Source organism: Phodopus roborovskii, unplaced genomic scaffold (assembly GCF_943737965.1).
Source record: "Phodopus roborovskii unplaced genomic scaffold, PHOROB, whole genome shotgun sequence".
Classification (NCBI taxonomy): Eukaryota; Metazoa; Chordata; class Mammalia; order Rodentia; family Cricetidae; genus Phodopus; species Phodopus roborovskii.
The window spans coordinates 3,196,826-3,214,994 of NW_026126693.1; the positions used below are offsets into that span (position 1 = coordinate 3,196,826).

The window sequence follows — 18,169 nt, forward strand, 5'->3', positions numbered from 1 at the left end:
GAAGCATGTCTCATGAGCTTGGCCTCTCTCCACTGGCCATGAGTCACATAGGTTCTGCATTTTAGAACAGTTTGAAGTGAAAAGTAGGTATGTGGTCCATTCAATGCACTGTGACCTATACTCTCCTCTGTGTGATTTCCAACCACACCATAGCTTATTGGCCAGAAGGTCTGCCGGCTTTGGGACCATCCCATGAGTTCCAGCATCATTTCTCGGAACCATGTGACTCAGCTGTTAAAGAACTACAAGAAAGAGGTGAGCCTGTGAGACCCAGGCAGTAAGTGTTCCATGACAATCTGCCATTTTCTACCTGCCCGACAGACACAAATCTGTTTTTTTATTATTTTGTTTGAAGTTACATATGTCTTGGAGAAGCAATTAACATACAGGAAGTGTTTTCTCTTTTAGCCTCGAAACTCCATGATTGGCAAGTCGTCATTCCCAACAGAATTTCTGCCTCTCAACTATTTCATTGAAATTCTAACAGGCCTGGAGTCCTCCCACCAAGGTAGTCCACTCCTCTGTTCCAAGGAGTTTCTCTTGACTTGTCAGTCATACCTTAGTCACAGCTTGTGTTGTTCCTTTCCACACTTGCCCCCTTCAAGTTATGTCCAAAATTATCTAAGGAATACTTGCCTTTGAAGATGGAGAGGGGCTTGAGGTATTTAACTGTCTTTACTGCCAAAGTTTAATGAAACTAACAACACGGTCTCGGAATAACACTCCCATATAAAATGATGTTCCCAGTGAGCTGTGGGAACAAAGTGTGAATAGCTGCAGTTCCACAGTGACACCGCTCTCTCTCCCTTCTCCAGCTCTGTGTGATCTTGAAGGCCAGGACAGTGTGGATGCAGAATTTGTAGAGGAAGCTGCTCTGAAACACACCACGGTGCTTTTGGGCTTATGAAGGTTGATGTGCGATGCCCTGCTTTCAGTGTTTAATACTGTCGTCTGCTGCTCTTGCTGGGAGTTCCTCAGCAGTCTTTAAGATTGGAAACAGGTCAGAATGTGTTACAGAGCTGTTTGGGCAAACAGAGCCCGTGGATACATCTCTTTCCAATGTGAGCAGCCAGTGAACAGTCAAGAGAAAGGACAAATAGTCGGAGACCTGGTACTGTGGCAGAGCAGTGTTCTTCCTGATGGCTCAGTAGGCTGGGAGCTAGTTCTTCCTGTGGCACCCCAGAGTCAAATAGAAAACCTAGGGGACAATGTTTGGAGCAGGAAGAGCCAGACAGACCACTAGAAAAACATCACAGAAGCAGAAAAATTAAATGTTGTAAGAGGACTCCAGAAGGACCTGGATTTGAACTAAACAAGATCAACCATGCCCAGTGTGGAGTAGTTATGATGAATCATATCTGTACTTACGGGACTTAAAGCAGCTTTTCTAGTGGTTTAGGTAGACAGTGTTTAATTTTTATATTTATGAAAGTTTGTGTTAGTGATATCTTTTCATTAAACATGACCTCAAATGCTGAAAGCTTTGGTTTGACTTTCCTAGTTTTTGAGCAGAGCCTTTTTAATTCACAAGGGGCATTTTAGCCCATCAGCAAGTTTCTTCAGGAGCCCATGCACTGCCTAGGTGTCCATTTTTCTCATCTGTCTCCTGTGCAACATCACCCTTTCCCATAAGGCTCAGTTTCCCAGGTTCAGTTCTGCTTCTCCCTTGTGTTTCCCTTTTACGTGGCGAAATGTTAATGATTTTAAATGGCGCTAATTCACCTTGTTTTCTGCAGTCATTGTTGAGCTCTAGATGCCATCCCAGCCTATAGAATTCCTCTGTTGCTTCAAATGGTCACCCAGGCTCAGAATCAGGCACCGGATCAGCAATGTGGAAATACCATATGTTTACATTACTTGTGTTACAAATTGTACTGGAGACAGAAGATTTGATTTAGTTTAAGTTAAATAAAAAAATTCCTCTTTGCAATTAAAATTCTCACAGAACATTTAATTTGTGTTTTCAACAGTTCATCTACTTTTTGCTATTCTAAGTTCATTTTTCTATATCTTTAGGGTAAATGGATTTTCTTTCATTCTTTGCTTTCATTCATTTCTGTTCACATCTATATTGTTCCTGTGATTTCCTAAGTTGAATTTATTGGACACGTATTTGAAGTAAACATCAGTTTGACTTTGACACTCAGCTCATAATTATTCAATAACTTTCTATTCATAAGGGTAACATACAAACTCCTTGATATTTAACTGAAATTTTGACCCTGTAAAAATATGGACATTTTTTTTTGAAGCCAAACCAGTTCGTTTGGCCTTGAAACATGATTTGGCCTTCTTATTTCTAAGGTTGGATCAGGTTGTTTCCTCTATTTGAAATCCCTTACTGCCTCACAAAAGCCAACTTCATTCACTAGGGCTACACACACACACACACACACACACACACACACACACACACACACACACACACACATACCTCTGACTGTGATCCAGTCCTGGTGTACATGGTGGCATCTGCCTTTTCTCCACCAGAAGCACATTGCAGTTTCTAAGAATCCACCCCTTCCATTCTTATGACATTTAAGTGGCCTCTGTGTATGTTTTGAATCCCTGCAGAGGTCACTGATTCCCTCACATGGAAACTGTTTAAGTGTGCAGTATTTCTCTTATCAGCCAAACAACTGAAGGCTCTCACAAGCTGTTTGTTTAGCCACAATATTGCAAAAACAATGAGGCCAAATGCAGGTCTCACAAAGTGAGAATAAATTTAAATTCCCACCCACTGTGGCAGGATAAGGACTTGGAACAGGATGTTGGATTTAGTAAATTAAAAGTATGGTATTCCCAGTCTCCTAGAACTGGATATGAATGAAATCCATAACTGTGATCAGCACAAAAGAAATAGCTGAAGCATATTAGGAAATGCAAAAAAGTACAGGTCTCACATACTAGTGAATCATCATGTCTAATAAAAACACTGGAATCACAAAAATACATGGGTGAAATGGAAATCTGAGCAAATAATTAGAACCATTCTTTTTTATTATTTACTTTTCTTATTTTACATATTGATCCCAGTCCCCTCTTCTTCTTACCTCCCTCATGGCCTCTGACCACTCTTCCATCCCATTTGCCCCCCACACTCCACAGGGAGGGTGATGGCTTCCAGGAAGGATCACCAAAATCTGTCCAGTATTTGGAGTAGGGACTGGGTCCTCTCTCCTGCACTCCTTGGGGAACGTCCTCCCAAAGTCCTTTTGTGCACCAGGGATACATCCTGGTTCCACTGTCAGAGGTCCCTTAGATTGTCCATGCCTTCTAACTGAGACCCATTTTCAGGGGGTCTGAGTCAGTTCCATGCTGGATTCCCAGGTAACAGTCTGGGGGCCCATTAGCTCCTCCTTGTTCAGGTCAGCTGTCTCTATGTGTTTCTGCAACCTGGTCTTGTCCTCCCTTTCTGCATCTGGAGTCCAGTTTGGCTCAGTATTTAGTTGTGGGTGTCTGCTTCTGTTTCCATCAGCTACTATATGAGGGCACTATGAAGGTGGATAAGTTAGTCATCAATCTCATTATCAGGAAGGACATTTCCAGTGTTGCTCATATTGTTAATTGGGGCCAGTCTTGTAGGTCTCTGGATATTTCTCTAGAGTCATTTTTCTCTTCAAGCCTACAATGGCTTACTCTTTTATGGCCTCTCTCTCTCTCTCTCTCTCTCTCTCTCTCTCTCATCTATTCCTCTCCTGACTCAATCTTCCTATTCCCACGTGCTTTCCTTTTCTCCCCTTCTCTTTCTCCTAGCTCCCTCTCCACTCACTGCCCCACACTCCCAGTATGCTCAGGAGATCTTGTCCCTTTCCCCTTCAGTGAGGTACCTTATATGAATCTCGTAGAATCCTCCTTGTATCCTAGTTCCTCTGGTAGTGTGAATTATAGGCTGGTGATCCTTTGCTCAACTGGATGATAGTGTGTAGAAGACTGCAGATAGATCCATGTCTATTTCCATGCACAAAACTCAAGTCCAAATGGATCAAAGACCTCAACATAAATCCAGCCACACTGAACCTCTTAGAAGAGAAACTGGGAGGTACCCTTGAACAAATTGGTTTAGGAGACCTCTTCCTGAACATAACTCCAGGAGCACAAACACTGAGGTAGACAATTAATAAATGGGACCTCTTCAAACTTAGAAACTTCTGTAAGGCAAAGGACACCGTGGACAAGACCAAACAGCAGCTCACAGACTGGGAAAAGATCTTCACCAACCTTACATCTAACAAAGGGCTGATCTCCAAAATATACAAGAAACTCAAGAAATTAGTTATTAAAACACCAAATAACCCTATTAAAAATGGGGTACAGAACTGAAGAGAGAATTCTCATTAGGGGAAATAAAAAAGGCTGAAAGACACTTAAGAAATTGCTCAACATCCTTAGCTATTAGGGAAATGCAAATCAAAACAACTCTGACATACCATCTTACTCCTGCCAGAATGGCTAAAATTAGGATCACCCATGACAACTTATGCTGGAGAGGATGTGGAGAAAGGGGAACACTTCTCCACTGCTGGAGGGACTGCAAAATTGTACAGCCAGTTTGGAGATCAATGTGGTGGTTCCTCAGGAAAATGGGAATCAGTCTACCACAGGACCTGACAATCCCCCTCTTAGACATATACCCAAATGATCCACATCCACGCAACAATGACATCTGTTGTACTATGTTGGTAGCAGCATTATATGTAAAAACAAGAACCTGGAAGCAATCTAGATGCCCCTCAACTGAAGAATGGATAAAGAAGATGTGGCACATCTACACAATGGAATACTACTCTGCGGGGGGGGGGGCAAGGATGGAACTTGAAGAAACCATCCTGAATGAGGTAACCCAGTCACAAAAAGAGGAACACAGTATGTACTCACTCATATATGTATTTTAGACCTAGAGCAAAGGATCACCAGCATATAATTCACACCACCAGAGAAACTAGGATACAAGGAGGATTCTAAGAGATTCATACAAGGTCCCTCACAGAAGGGGAAAGGAACAAGATCTCCTGAGCATATTGGGAGGGGGCAGTGAGTGGAGAGGGAGCTAGGAGAAAGAGAAAGGGAGAAAAGGAAAGCACGCGAGTCAGGGGAGGAATAGATGAGAGAGAGAGAGAGAGAGAGAGAGAGAGAGAGAGAGAGAGAGAGAGAGAGAGAGAGAGAGAAAGCATAAAAGAGTAAGCCATTGTAGGCTTGAAGAGAAAAGTGACTCTAGAGAAATATCCAGAGACCTACAAGACTGACCCCAATTAACAATCTGAGCAACACTGGAAAGGCTACCCTAAATGTCCTTCCCTGATAATGAGAATGATCTAACTTATCCACCATCATAGAGCCCTCATCTAGTAGCTGATGGAAACAGAAGCAGACACCCACAGCTAAACACTGAGCCAAACTGGAATCCAGATGCAGAGAGGGAGGACAAGGCTGCAGAAACACACAGAGACAGCTGACCTGAATAAGGAGAAGCTAATGGGCCCCCAGACTGATACCTGGGAATCCAGCATGGGACAGACTCAGACCCCTTAAACATGGGTCTCAGTTAGAAGGCCTGGACAGTTTAATGGACCTCTGACAGTGGAACCAGGATGTATCCCTGGTGTACAAAAGGACTTTGGGATCATGTTCCCCATGGATGGATACCCCCTTAACCTAGAGGCAGGAAGGAGGGCCTAGTCCCCACTCCAAATGACTTGACAGATTTTGATGACCCTCCCAGGAAGGCATCACCCTACATGTGGAGTGGGGGTGGGTGGGATGGGAGGGTGGTAGGGAGGCATGGGAGGGTGAAAAAGAGGGAGGGAGGGACGGACAGTGAACTGGGATCAATATATAAAATAAGAAAAGTAAATAAAATTTAAAAAAAGAAATAAATTCTGGCCTAAATATCTTTGCAGCAAAACGATCTCTGTAAATTGAATCACAGTAGCATTACTTGAGTGGTAAACGTCACCATTGCCCTTTCCATGGACGTCAAGTACTGCTCCAAAGAGGACTGTGTCCCATGTCACTTGGGACTCGTGGACTCATGAGTACCCATTTTCCCTTTAATAGAAAAAAGACAACTCTAGTTTCTGTACTTGGTTGAGTTTATTTTGTGCTTTTATAGCATCTTGTCTACTATATATTCCTGAATGTAGTCAATATAAACAATGATGAAGAAACACATGAGTAATGAAAATACACTGATAGAATTGTAGTCGATGCTCCATTTAACGTCAGACAACACGAAGCAGTTGCTGAATGTAAAAGGAGACCATGTCCCACTATGTTGCTGACTGCACCTAACTGATGACAGAATTAGAACCATGATGCTCATCCTCCTCTGTGGGTGTGAAGCTGGGCTGAAGTACTCCCTAGAGAAGCTGGGGTTGGTTCACACTTAGATTTCAATGGGCTTCACCACAGGTTTCCTTATGTGCCTCCTGTTGGCTCCAGTTCCAGAGGGTTTAAATGGAGCCAGCGCACCATATGGTTTGGGCAGAGGAAGTGCACTTTCGGCTTCTGGCATGTAGGCATTTGGACGCTGCTCTGCAGTTGTGTAAACACCATTGGGCAGCTGCCGATAATCTGTTTCCATGTACTCCTGCAAAGGGAAATGTTTTCACTTTACTTTTCTGAAAGCACTGAACTTACTTCTTGGGCCCAAGAGTAGCTTTAGGCTCTGCTGGCTGATACTCACCTGTAGTTGTTTTTTATTTCTGCTCTTTGGGACCTGCCACCCAGTTCCCAAGTAAATACACGGAGAATTACTTATGAATGCCCAGCCTTAGCTTGGCTTACTTCTAGCCAGCTTTTCTTAACTTAAATTATCCCATCTACCTTTTGCCTGTGGGCCTTTTACCTCTCTTTGTTCTATATATCTTGCTTTCCTTCTTACTCAGTGGCTAGCTGTGTGTCTATGTGACTGCATGGCTGTGTGTCTGTGTGGCTATGTGGCTGTGCGACTGTGTGTCTGTGTGACTGTATGGCTGTGTGACTGTGTGTCTGTGTGTCTGTGAAGCTGTGTGTCTGTGTGTCTGAGTGGCTGTGTGGCTGTGGGGCTGTGTATCTGTGGGGCTGCGTGGCTGTGTGGCCGTGTATCTGTGTTTCTGTGTGGCCGTGGTGCTGCGTGGCTGTGTGGCTGCGTGGCTGCGTGGCCGTGTGTCGGTGTGTCTGTGTGGTTGTGGAACTGTGTGGCTGCGTGGCTGCGTGGCTGTGGGGCTGTGTGTCTGTGTGTCTGTGGTGCTGTGTGTCTGTGTGTCTGTGTGTCTGTGGTGCTGTGTGGCTGTGGTGCTGTGTGGCTGTGGTGCTGTGTGGCTGTGGTGCTGTGTGGCTGACCCCTGGTGTCCTCCTCTCCTCTTCTTGCTCCACCCCCTCCTCCTATTTATTCTCTCTGCCTGGCAGCCTTGCCTATCCCCTCTCTCCTGCATAGCTATTGGTGGTTCAGATCTTTATTAGACCAACCATGTGTTTTAATAGGCAAAAACATATCTTCACAGAGTTAAACAAATACAACATAAAAGAATACAACACATCTTTGCATCATTAAACAAATATTCCACAGCATAAAAAAATGTAACACATCTTTAAATAATGTTTTACAACATTCACCAGAGGGGATGAGTACAGGAGTGTGAAGCCCACCCCCACCTCTGTCGCCTGTCATCTGAATGGATGTGGGTATAGCTCAAGCATCATGCTGATGCTGGGGCTTGGTGTGGGCCAGAGATTACTTGGTGGGTTCCTCATGAACTGTCTTCCAACTCATTGTCTGTCACTGAGCTCTTTAGTATTTTCACATTTCTGACAAATGTAGTAATACTTTTCCTTTGCCACTGGGGAGAAAATATTAAAACAGAATGATGAGACTGGAACCAGGAGGAATAGCAAATAGTCTTGGTCCTGTGATTAAGGAAAACAACTCCCTACAGCACTAAAGTGAACTCTGTGGTAGAGGAAGACAGAGGGATGTCATGAGGGAACCCCAAGTGCCCTAGGAAAGATAGTTCCAGGTAGACAGAATCACAGGTCAGACCCCATGCTCAGGTATGTCTACTATGTGTTTGGAATGTACCTTTCAAAGTCTTGGATTAGAAAGTGAAACATGGTCTTTGCAGAACCACTCATGTGACAGTCTAAGCAAACTGTCCCCATGATTTGGTCATCTAGGGAAGAGATACCTTGTTCTAATCGTAAAACCATTGAGAGATCACAGGTTTAGATGGATGAACAGAAGCTGGTGGCTTCTGTGACCAATGACCTTGGTCACTGGGAAGGAGGAAGGGGTGCTATGGAGGTCTATGCTACATACCAGGTGTGACTGTGTAGAAGGCTATGGTAACCATGATATGGTTGTGGAGGCCATGACAAATGGATGTGGAAGAGTCAGGTGTGGTGTGAGCAAGTGTTCGAGGACAGATAAAGCCATGTTACAGGTAAAGCCAGTGCTAGAATGGCCGTAGCCATACTTGGAGGAGGCCACAGTGTTTAGTCATGACAGTCCAGGGTGTGACTGTAGGATGAGACATTGTGTTTGTTAGGTATTCTTCTGGGAGAAAGGCAGTGCTTTGGACAACTGAAGCAAAGTCTCTTCTACATACCAAACTCCTTTCTACTAGCCATTCAGACTGTGTGTTAGAGTGGGAACTTTTCATATACAGATTGAGCAAGCCTGATAGAAGACTCTGAGGATTGATTAAAATGTCACAAGTAGATAATTCCATACCATACCATGATTGCAGTAAAAATATAAATATACTAAAATATTGTATGAAAATCACCTTCTGCCCATGTGTATGAGATATATATGAAACAAGAGAACCTGGGGTTTAGATGTGGCCCCAGTCCCTAAATATCTCATGAAAATCATAAAAAAGTTCAAAACATCTCTATTAGCAAGCCTTCCTGATAAGGGGTCATGCACTGTATCATGGGAGGATGGACTGCAGGCAACCTCAACCTCTGTTGGCATGCTGTGCAGCATGGAAGTCAATGCTTACCCGAGATTTCTCAGCTGTGGCAAAAGCATACATTTCTTCATCTCGAAGTACCTTCAGCCAATCTTTCTCAATTTCTCTATTGAGTGGTAGGCCCTTTTCTATCCTGGAACTGCAGGAGAAGATAAATTCTTCTTTCTCCCTCATCTCCTTTTGGAGTTCAATGGTCAGGGCTTGTTTCATGGACAGCTCAGCAACTAGAGCCATCATTTTCTCAGTAGCATCTTTGATCCTTTTTTGGTAGCCATTCATCTAGAATTGAAGATCCTAAGGTTTAGTTGGTATAGATATTCCATGAGTATGTAAAGAAAACAGCAGACTGTGGTGTGGGCAGTCTTTCCTGGAGGAATGAGGAATTCATAGGAAATCCCTGAAAGAGGTTTCAGGGATCAAAGCTTTCTGTTTACTTATTGTTGCCATGATAAAACAACGACCAAAAGAGACTTGTGGAGGAAAGAGCCTTTTGGCATATACTTCCATTATTGAGGAAGTCAGGGCAAGAATTCAAGTAAAAGCCACAGAATAATGCTGCCTATTGGCTAATCCTCTGACTCATTTATTGAGTCATGCTCAGCTACCTTTCTTACATAGCCTATACCTAACTGTCTAGGGGTGGTGTGGCCCACTGAGGGCTAGGCCCCAAACACCAACCATCAAACCAAGACAGTCTTTTATTGATATGGCCAAGGGAAATCTGATCTAGACAGTAGAGGTTCCTTCTTTCCAAGTGACTATAAGTTATGTCACATTGACCAAACTAAGCAGCATAGAATCCAACAGATTTGGTTATGAAAATAAGAAAAAATATGGGAAGAAATAAGAAGAAAGGTTTATCTGGTTCCTAGCTTCCAGTTGAAGAGCATTGAAGGCTAGCTTAGTGTTTGTTTTTATGTGGTAAGGAGGAGAGGGGAATGTTCTTGATGCCCAAGTTCTGGCCTACTTATAGGCTCTCGACCAAGTGATAATATGCGTTTATCAATTTGAAACTTTCCAGCTATTTTGGGGCCTTTCTGGCCACACTGTGCTTCTCTAGTATGGCAAGTATTTCCAGAGACATTGCCATCACCTCTTAAAAATGGTCTCTCAATGAAAAAGTGACTTTCTCTCAAGCAAGGGGAATTCATTTTGTAAAGCAAAGGGGGAGGTATTAATTCAGACAAAGCTCACTGGTTTAAATCAATCTTACCATTTCTTTGTTTATGAGGTCAAACTACCACTGGGCTCACCAGTACAGAAATGCAAAGGCCACATGAAAATGGTGTTTTCACCATTTTTTTTAGGTGAATTTTCACAGTCGTTTCCAATATGACTTTGATGGGGGATGGCCTTCTGTCTCTATGTTTCTCTTATTGGTTGAAGAATAAAACACTGATTATCCAGTAGCCGGGAAGGAAGCATAGGTGGGTTACCAGATGAGGAGAATGCTGGGGAGAAGAGGCAGAGAGGAGCTGCCAGGGAGATGCCATGTAGCTATTGGGAATGTAGGATGCCTGGGCATTCTCCGGTAAGATAAGGCCATGTGGAAATACATAGAATAATTGTTATGGGTTAATAAGAGACACCTAGTGAGTAAGAAGCCTGGGCCATTGACCAAACAATCTATAATTAATATAAGCCTTTGTGTGTTTATTTGGATCTAAATGGCAGGTGGACCTGGAGGAACAGAAACTCCATCTACATAAGTTGGCAAAAGTATCTCTAGAAAAGGACTGAACATTTACTTATTTACTCATGACCATTTTCTAGCATCTAGTATATGCAAGGCACTGAGAAACTAAAGAGGAAGGAGGTGTCTCTACCCGAATGGAGCCTCGTCTGGGTTGTAGGAACCCTGCACCCTCATGCATTCCCTTCTTCCTCACCTGACAGAGAGTGTGTGGCCCTTTCCTCTTTGTGTCTGCCTCAGGCATGCTGAGACAGTGCATAGCAAATATGAGTGTTAAACCCCTCTTCTAGAGGATGCTCGAAGGTCCCGCAGAAACCAGGTGAGCGCACAGTCCTCTGTGGTGCATGGTATGATCATGTCACCTTTAGTCACCACCAGCCTTACCCTTGCTAGCTGTTGCTTTCAGTAGAGCCACCCCTCAAAGCTTTACATCTCCAGCCTGGGAACTGTATGGCTGCTGTTCAGTTTCCCTTTCCATCTGTGGGTTCTGTGTCAGAGCAGTTCCTATTCAGACCACCAAAAAAGTGAGGTTTTTGGCTCACAAAGAAATACAAAGGGTGGCTTTTGTTTTTTGTTTTTTGTACACAGACTATGGCGAGAAGGCCTCTTGCTAATGAAACTTGAGTACTGTCCTTGAAAAGCTTAGGCTTCCTTCCTGTGGATTCACTCAGGGAGCTCATTTTGGACTAATGTTTACATTTGCTATATTTCTAGACTCAAAACTTCATCTCTCTAGTGCTTCCCAACAAATTAAGAGTGGGAAATGAGCATTGATGGCAGAAGTTGGGGCAGGGAGTGACGGGTGGGGATCAATTCACTCAGGCAGACCTTCTTGGCTAAGAGCAGTGTATCCTCCTTGCAAGTCTGGGTTTTGCTTCTGAGCCTGTTGGTGAGCTGGGTCACCTGCTCATAGATGAAATCCTTTTCCAGTAACTTCTCCTCCTTCTTGGCCAGCTGAAGTTCCAGCTACAGTTGGAAATAATTTCAGTAGGAGTTAAAAAGCTACCTATGTAAGGCCAGTCTTCGTTTGCAGTCTGTCCTCCACCCCATGACAGACACATTGCTTTCTTAGTTGTGAAAAGCCCTCTGGACAGCCCCTGAGCTGGGCCATGTCAGGACACCTTGGAAGCCCTTCTGCTGTGGGCAGACCAGGACCCTCTGCCTCTGCACAGTACCCACAATGGCTTCCTTTCCAGATGTTCCCACTAGGATGACAAATTAGCATATTCACTCAAGAAGTCAAAATCAGTTATTTGGCTAGGAGGGAAGAGTACCTTTGCATGTTGATGCTACTGACTCTTTACTTGCTTTGGTAAATATCTGAAAAAGTTAGAATTTAGGACTACTGTATAACTAGGGCTAGAGTGATGAAGGGTGGGTCTGTCAGCACACGGGGAAACAGACTGCGGCATCTGGGAGCAAACAGACAAATGTCTAACAAGAGCATTTACCATATCCAGTTTCTTGATCATTTCTTCTTCAGTTAGATCCTTCCCCTGAATGAAGCGGATTCTGCCCTTACAACTGGGATTTATAAATCGTTTCTCCAGGTCTTTTATTCTATCTGCACACTGTGAAAACTGTTGAACAAGAAATACACGTTAGATTCACATTTAACTCTCTAGCTTAGTAAATCTCAAATTATGCAGGCAGGCCCTTAAGCTCATTTGTGGAGCTGTACACATGGTGTGTGGGATAAATCCTGCCTAGGAAGGCAGTGTCTGTCTGTCTGTCTGTCTGTCTGTCTATCAGTCTCACAAGAGAGAAGGCTGGATTCCTAGAAACCCTTCCATTGCTCCCAGTTGTGTGAGGAGTTGTTGTTAATGGCTCAAGGTAGTCTTGGCTGCTTCACTGCAGGTGTTTCAGAGACTGGACAGCCACCATGCAGCAAGCTGCATTTCCTTTGGTGGCAGTGGCCCCAATGGCGTCTCAAAGAAGGGGGTTAATTACCAGGCCAGCCCATCGTGTACTCTGTGAGCAGCAGTCCCAGCCACTTGCGTACTTTTTGTTAAAGTGCCTTTGACTAGATTATAGCTGTGGAATCACTGAGGAGGGGAGGTGGGTAGCGCTGAGAAATCACACAGTTTTAAAAGTGGAGAAGTGATAATCCAAAGGACTTGTTTGTAGCTTCCCTGCCATTGTGTGGTTGCTTTCAGGAACATTTGGTTTCTCAACTGGCAGATGGCAAGATGAGGCTTGATCTTGTTGCAGTAAAACAATAGACTTTAGTACAGTGGCTCTCAACCCGTGGATCACAGCCATTGGAGAACATACATTTCCAATGCCCTTAGACATTGAGACACTGCTCCAGAGCAAAATTCCAGTTATAAGATAGCAACGAAAATAACTTTATGGTTGGGGTCACCATGGCATGAGGAACTGTATTAAAGGGTCACAGCATTGGAGGGCTGAGAATCACTGCTTTGGTGCTTTAGATCACATTCAGGAGTGACACAGATAGAACTTGAGAATTTTAATTGATGGTACTCTTCTATAATAAGAATTTTAAGTGCTGACACTTAAAAATAGTGACAGAAATTATTAGTAACACCTTTTAATGTTTCCTTAATTCTTAATTAGGAAACTAAGAAATAAATACGATACTTTCTTATCACAATGAGTGCCTCTAGAAGGCTGGACAGGTGCCGGAAGAAGCCAGTCCTGGAGGACAGTGCAGATGTGGTTGCCCAGAGCTCGGTATGTCACATCCTGTCTTTCCAGGCCCACAGTCAGCGCAGATAAAATCACATAGCAAGTGCAGCTTGAAAGTGGATGGGCGGCTTTCTACACACCTGCTCCAAAGCTTATGTATGGCCCACAGGTCTGATTTATGTGCAGCCATGATGATAAAAGCCCTGTCATCAGGCAGGGCATATGGTAACATTAAACACATAACAGTCACCTCTTGTCAAAACGGAATTCCTACTACACAGTGGATAGCAGATTATTTCTAAGAACAAGTACTTCATTATTAAAGCTTCTGAATTTATGTACGTGCCATAAATACACAAAGGAGAGAATGGTGTGGTGAACTTCCACACACTTGTGTCTCAGCGCCAACAGTCCCCCAGCACAGCTTTCTCCACACACCTGCAGGAACACTTTAGTAGCCATCCCATACATCATCTGGCTTCACTTGAACGACTCAGAAGCTGCCCATTTTCTGTTTTCTTCCTTCCTTCCTCCCTCCCTCCGTTCCTTCCTCTCTCCCTCCCTCCCTCCCTCCCTCCCTTCCTCCCTCCCTCCTTCCTTTCCTTCCTTCCTCCCTCCCTCCGTTCCTTCCTCCCTCCCTCCGTTCCTTCCTCGCTCCCTCCCTCTCTTCCTCCCTCCTTCCCTCCCTTCCTCCCTCCTTTCCTTTCTTCCTTTCCTTCTTTCTATCTTTTATTTCTGATATAGCGTCTTATTGTGTAGCCCCAGCTGACCATAAAGTCATAGAAAATCTCCTGCTTCACCCTCTCAGGTGCTGGGATTACAAGTATGCACCACCACACTCAATTTAAAACATAACAATTTAAGTTAAAATTTAACCACAGTACCATTGCTCATATAAAATATTAACAATTCTTTTATATAGGTCTACTGAGTTTCTAATTTCTCCACTGTTGCATAAACAAAGCAGTACTAATGGCTATAATTTAATATGTTTGGCCAAGTTTCTTCAATAAGTATATAAAAATGAAAAGGAGGGAGGGGGGCTATTGTTAGATGTAAAGCAGTTCAGTAGACACACCGACCAAGTGGAATAAATGTAAGAAGAATGGTTAGTTTTGTCCGTTGGATATCAGTGCTGGTTTCAGATAACCTGAACTATATACTGATGTAATGGCAAATCTGGTCTGTTTGACAGCTGATTAAAGTCCCTTCTTAGACATCCTGGTATTCCTTGTGGGCAAAGACAGACATGACACTGATACTGAGAAAGAGCAAATTATTCTGTAAAATGGAGTGTGCTAAGTGTGGCATCACTGAGGTGGGCTGCTGGGTGTGAGGCACAGAGGCAGGTGGGGTAGAGAAGCTGATAGCCATGAAACACAGAGCACTTGGAGAGGCCTGGACAGGGAAGGGGCGGCTGGGGTTTCTGAGGTCTCATGTGGAGCTCTTTGCATTTCTGGAATGTAGACTCACACACTGCTCTCAAAAATGTGCGGTGAAATCTGTCAGGGGCTTTGCATGCAATGCTGTTGTGCAGACTAGGGAGGAGAACCATCCAGGGCATACCCTGACAGAACACAGAAAGGGAGCAGGCACTGCTCCCTTTGGAAGCTGGAGTCAGAGCCAGGGAATAATGGGGAGATTGTTCCGGGACCTTGGTGGGGAGCAATCCAGCCAATTGATCTAAATGGAAGCAGTTATGGCTAAAAATCAGGCAAGCACTGCTATAAATGATCCTGATACAACTGCACAAGCTGGAAGTTGTTGTTTGTCATCTATATAAAGTTTATCTATGCCAATGCATTCAAGTGTGGAAGCAGACCCTGATTCCAAGTTGCACAAATCCTTTGCATGAAGTTAAATGAAAAACTGAAACTAAATGTATGCTGAGAGAGGAAACTTGCTCTCAGATTTCTGGCTATTATTCCTGGGAATAGAATTTCTTTTCTTTAACATTTTGTTCTTTTTTAATATTAACTAACTGAATACAGCTTAATTTAATAACCAGGAAAACATCGAGAAGCAAGGGTGACTTTAGAATACAGGGTAGATTTTGTTCCTGCAACCTTGAGTCAGTGGGGAAAAGTGTAGGTCACAAAGACGGTCACATTTTATTTTTGCTATTGGGGACCACAGAGGTTTGTGAAGAATCTGTGTGTGAGGCTGCAGACTGAGAAGCAGCACTTCTACGCATGTCATTCTTCCACTGAGCATCAGGCTCATTCTGGTGGCAGGAACTCTCTGCCATCTCCACACTCAGCAGGCAGAGGCAGGGAGGTTGAAATCAGTCTGAAACATCTGGGCTATACAGGGGTATCAGACCACAAAGGCTACAAGACCTTGCTTCAACAAGCCAGAGAGACTAAATGTTACATCTCAGTGGTCTCCAGCAACATCAATAGCAGAATTATGCTGTAGGAAGTGAGAGCGTACATTTCCCTGGACCGGGCTATAGGAATGACGAACTAGGGCTAAATCCTGGGATGGCCCAGATTACAAAAATCATAGAGAGAAAGGCGAACAAACCTGTGTAGCTCAGATTCCCTAAACCCAGTCTTGGAGCAGCGTTCAAAAGTCATCTTCAAACATCATATAACTCATAGCAATTAGCAGTGGTGGAGCTTGGCTTCCATGTAAGAACCCTTATCATCTGCAAACTAACAAGGGGGAGGAGACAAGCCAGTGGCCTGGGGGAGTGGCCCTGGCCCTCACCCACCTGGATCTGGAGCACGGCCAGGTCGGCATCAAGGGCCCTCTTGGTGGGCAGTAGCTTCTGTGTCACACTAATTTGCCTTTGCTTCTCGGCAATCTTCAGTCTCAGGAATCGGATTTTTTCATCAAGGACATGGATTTCAACATCACCATGAAGTTTCAACTTCTCCTGGATATTTATCTTTTCATAAAAAATGCATACTTCTTCCTCTCGCTCTATCAGCTGGACACCACTGTGGTCAAATTCAGAGCAGGGGTCTAAGTGGGTGCTGAGGCCTCTGTTTCCTAGTTACTCTGGCTTTGGGCTCACATTATACATCAACATAGCAGAATTTCAGAACACATTGCCATATTACAGTAGACTGCTATTTAAGCACCACACACTGGATTCCCCTATGGTTAAGTGTGTTGTACTCTCCATTCTAAGGCCAGCTGGGCAGCAGGATGGCCAGAGTGGCTTGATAAGCCCTGAAAGTTTCCCCGGGGTAACAGGTGACTTCCAACATAAGAACAAAGAAAAGCCCAGGCCTGGTTTTCTGTCCATCTTTTTTGGGGTCCAGACTTGCCAAGCAAGGCCTAGGCAGAAGCCCTGGGCAATGGGCCTGGGAACATGACCCTGGAGTGAGTTGCCAGGATCATAAGGTTCTTTGAAAAGTGAATGTTTCTATTGCTGTTTCCCCAGTCACTTGCCCTTTTGTAACCTCCCGGACAGGTGCAATGGGTACATCTCTCCTGGACAGGAAGCCACTGGAGAGAAGCAATGTGACATTTTCCCTTCATCAACTCTGGTCTAACCAGGGACCTGGAACACTCTATTTGTCCATAAGCTTTGGCTTGTTCCAGGAGCTAAATAGGATTTTTTGTTTGTTTGTTTTATTTTTGTTTTAACCCAGAAAGAACAGTCATTAGACTTTTGAAAAGGTTCTGTTTGTCAAGGACCCTAAAGCTCTTCCCGGTCCATCTGTGTATCTATGACCACAACTGCTACCTTTGATTTCTCTAAGTCCTTCCTTCCCTGCAATAGTGTGCATGCATTTGTGCCTGGCTGACCTCAGCTCTTCTTCAGGTTTTCTGTCAAAGCTACTTCTCACATTCCCTTGATGGCAAAAGCCAACAGCAAGGCTTTACCATCCCGCCCCCTGTCCCCTCAGCAGCTGCACCCCAACCAGTGTCTCAGACACAAGAAACTGCAGTGTGTGGGACTGTTAAAATGGTAACACTGTTAAAGACGTGCTTGACACCTGGAAGAAACATGCCTCTCTTCTCAGCCTTCCTTCCTTTTAGGGAAAATGAACTAGGTTGATAAGGCCCTGCCAACATGGACAGATGTTACAGAGACTGACTCACATCAGGGGGTGCAGAAGGAATTCATTGTTATCCTAGAGCAGTGGTTCTCAGCCCATGAGTCATGACCCCTCTGAGGGTCACATATCAGATACCCTGAGTATCAAGTATCAGATATTTGCGTTATGATTCACAACAGTAGCAAAATTACAGTTATGAATTAGCCACAAATAGTATTTTGGTTGGGGGCCAGCTCAGCATGAGGAACTGTACTAGTGGGTCACAGCATTGGCAAGGTTGATAACTGCTGTCCTAGTGTCCCACAGACTGATCTTCCAATGTCCCAAACCCTCCTTTTAGTTTCCCTTCCACAGACAGCCTCTCTTCTTTCATGCACAGCTCCCCCCACAAGGGTAAAGAACATGGCTGCACTCAGTAGGGCCCCTGGGCGCTGAGCCTGAGCCAGCCTGTGGTCTATACCTTTCGTTTCGCCGCTGGACAGCCTTCTCATACTTCTTCCGCAGCTGCACCATCTCCTCTTCAATCATGGAGATCATGCTGGCCAGCCTGTCCATGCTGTTCAGCTGGGCTTCCTTCTTCTCCTTCATTTCCTGGAGTTTAGTGGTGATTTTGCACACATCATTCTGCATGCTTTCCCTTATGGTCACGCTGTTGGAATGCTTCAGCATGGAGTTTTGCAGCTTCCTTTTAAAATAAGGCACAGTGGGGGAAGATCATTTTCTTCAAAATACTGAAGATGTCTGAAAGGTACTCTAAAACGTGTGTCTTCTGAAATGACATCACTACACAGTGCTTTCAGGACTTCATGTCAGCCCCTCTGTGGGGGGCTCATCCCTCCAGCCAGGTGAGGGTA

At 44.3% G+C, this 18,169-nt stretch overlaps 2 protein-coding genes across 3 annotated transcripts in view; one reads left to right on the forward strand and one right to left on the reverse strand.

The window, feature by feature from the left end:
• The window catches only part of Gsap (gamma-secretase activating protein), a 107,957-nt gene extending 106,477 nt beyond the window's left edge, over positions 1–1,480 (forward strand). For both annotated transcript variants that reach the window (XM_051174820.1, XM_051174821.1), the window contains 3 exons: positions 154–255; positions 409–508; positions 816–1,480. In XM_051174820.1, coding sequence (XP_051030777.1) covers positions 154–255; positions 409–508; positions 816–907 — 294 coding nt within the window. In that variant the 3' untranslated portion in view covers positions 908–1,480. The remainder of the gene's footprint in view (positions 1–153; positions 256–408; positions 509–815) is intronic.
• A 4,615-nt stretch (positions 1,481–6,095) lies between these two features.
• Ccdc146 (coiled-coil domain containing 146) overlaps positions 6,096–18,169 on the reverse strand; it is a 146,493-nt gene continuing 134,419 nt past the window's right edge. The window contains exons 14-19 of the mRNA XM_051174808.1: positions 17,776–18,000; positions 16,016–16,244; positions 12,099–12,227; positions 11,476–11,613; positions 8,985–9,233; positions 6,096–6,589 (exon numbers count right to left, since the gene is read on the reverse strand). Coding sequence (XP_051030765.1) covers positions 6,386–6,589; positions 8,985–9,233; positions 11,476–11,613; positions 12,099–12,227; positions 16,016–16,244; positions 17,776–18,000 — 1,174 coding nt within the window. The 3' untranslated portion in view covers positions 6,096–6,385. The remainder of the gene's footprint in view (positions 6,590–8,984; positions 9,234–11,475; positions 11,614–12,098; positions 12,228–16,015; positions 16,245–17,775; positions 18,001–18,169) is intronic.